Source organism: Morus notabilis, unplaced genomic scaffold, assembly GCF_000414095.1.
Source record: "Morus notabilis unplaced genomic scaffold, ASM41409v2 Scaffold214, whole genome shotgun sequence".
Taxonomy (NCBI): Eukaryota; Viridiplantae; Streptophyta; class Magnoliopsida; order Rosales; family Moraceae; genus Morus; species Morus notabilis.
In genome coordinates this window covers 328,299-330,791 of record NW_010363935.1, presented here as the reverse complement: position 1 = coordinate 330,791, position 2,493 = coordinate 328,299, and the positions used below count along the sequence as shown (strand labels likewise).

Genomic DNA, 2,493 nt, shown 5'->3' with positions numbered 1-2,493 from the left:
AATGCTGTTGGACCGAAATACAACGGAAAGTATCTTCACAGCCTAATCAATGGTCTATTGGGAACTACAAGGTTGCATGAGACCTTGACAAACATTGTTATTCCTACTTTCGACATCAAGAAGCTGGAGCCTACACTATTTTCCTCTTTCATTGTAAGTATACAATATATATATATATATATATATACACACACGAGTTTTCTGTTTAGCATTCTTTTTACTGGAATAATATTCACCATAGTTAGAGTAATCCTATTTTAAATGTTAATTATAAAAGGGCAATTTTCTCATTTGTGTAGGCCCCAACAGCCTCAGCATTAGATGCTCATTTGTCGGACATCAGTATAGCCACCTCGGCAGCGCCGACATACCTTCCTTCTCATTATTTCACAAACCAAGACAAGAGTGGAAAAACGCACCAGTTCAACCTCATCGATGGTGGTGTTACTGCTAATAATCCGGTAGAAACAAGAAATCTTTACATATGTCATTCTTGTGGTACAAAATAATATATGAAATAACATTTTAAGGCTTGTTTGATTTATGGATTCAAATTAGATAATTTAAATTAAAATTTGAAAAAAAAAATACTGTAGCAGAACCGTTTGAACCAGGATTCAAACTCTTCTACCAAACAAGCTCTTATATATGTTATGTGACCTTTAATTTCTGCGTGATTTTCTTCTTTTTTTTCAGTCTTTTATTGCTCTGAGCGAAGTCACCAAACAAGTTACTAAAAAGAACCCAGATTTCAAGCCTGGGCCAGTGGACTACACTAAAGTTTTGGTGATCTCACTTGGAACGGGTTCAAACAAGACTCAACAGAAATACAATGCAAAATTGTCTGCCTCTTGGGGGCCTATCTCCTGGATTTACTATAATGGTTCGTCTCCTATCATTGATGCATTCTCGGAATCAAGTGTGGACACGGTTAATTACTACAACTGTGTATTTTTCGATGCCGCGGGATGTGAAAGTAACTATTTCAGAATCGATGTAAGTTTCTTTACTTTTAAAAATATTTTAAATTTAATAATACTCAATGTTACAGGCGTTAAACTTCATTTTTTGAATGTTACACTTAAAAGTGACTATACAAAGCATTATTTATGTCATACTTCACAAGAAACATGTCGTCAAAAGAGTTAGTGCTATAATATAAGTTTATGAAAAGTGCACCATAAAAAGTCAATTTACCACCTAATTAAAATTTAGACTATATTTGTTTGTCATTTGAAACACGATTTGGCATACATGATTACATTTTTCCATTGATTGCACTTATTTGAAAAGAACAACTATGTCATTTAGTCAATGGAAAAACATTTTAAATTTTACTCTTAGTACTATTGGTGACAAATTTTACTGATTAAATCACCATGTTCTTGGTGTTACTAAATTTGAAATCTATAAAAAATATAAATTAGGATGACACACTACAAGGAGATCTTGCTTCTGTGGACATAGCTACCACAAAGAACTTGAACAATCTTGTGGAATCGGGCAAGAAGCTGCTCAAGAAAACTGTTACTCGCATCAACTTGGCCACGGGTCTCTACGAACCCATTCCAAATGGTCCCTCCAACCAGGAAGAACTCAAAAGGTTACACATATATATTTTCGGTCACACTATATATACTATAAAAATTAATCAACTTTTAAATTACTTAGTTTTATTTTTATTTTTATTTTTATTAATTGTTTTACTGAAAGACTTTCTTACCCTTCTATTTTAACAGATTTGCGAAGCTACTTTCTGACGAAAGGAGGCTCCGACTGGCCAATGCCAAAGCCACTGCGTAGTTATTTTCAACTGCATCGTCTTAAATCCATCAAGTGCTAATAAATAATGAAATAAGCTTAGCTTGATATAATTAAATAAGTCACGCCATATTTACCGTGTGTTCTATCAATAATTTGTATTTTCTTTTATGTTCGACCTGTGTAATTGTGTTATTGAATTTGTTTCTCTTTGAGTGTTGTCTAGACGAAAGTCGAGATAAAATCAGTGTGCTTTTGTATTTGAATTTGGATATTGCATTCTAATTTCTATTTTTAATCATTGTTGAGGATCGTGTGCCTTGAGGTCCGGAATATTTGTCAATTTTATGATGTTTGGCTAAATTATTATTCCTTTTGTCTTTTTAATTTTTTTTTTTTTTTTTGAGAATCCAAATTATTATTTCCTTGGAAGAAGAGTGTGAAGAAACCAATTAATTATAAAGTAAAACCACAATATAGAAATGCACAATATTACTTTTCAATAAAAAAAAATGCAACAATATTACATATATATGTTTACTAAACTATGGCATTGCTTCTTTTAAAAAAGAATGCCGCACGTAATCCTAACTATGTAGTGAACTCGTATAATGCGTGGTTATTACCCTGAAAAAAAAAATGCCTGGTGAATTTCATTTCCAAAAAAATTTAAAAAACCATGCCTAGCTAGGTCATGCAGAAAAATGTACCCGAATCAGGGTATGGTTTAAT

At 32.4% G+C, this 2,493-nt stretch overlaps 1 protein-coding gene across 1 annotated transcript; it reads left to right on the top strand.

Annotated features, from left to right (window-relative positions):
- Positions 1–2,104, top strand: LOC21395000 (patatin-like protein 3; the record flags this gene model as incomplete). The annotated part of the gene is made up of 5 exons (XM_024170286.1): positions 1–153; positions 300–461; positions 697–996; positions 1,428–1,603; positions 1,740–2,104. Coding segments are annotated over 5 exons (855 nt in total), but the record flags the coding sequence as incomplete, so codon positions are not given.
- Positions 2,105–2,493: the final 389 nt, after the last annotated feature.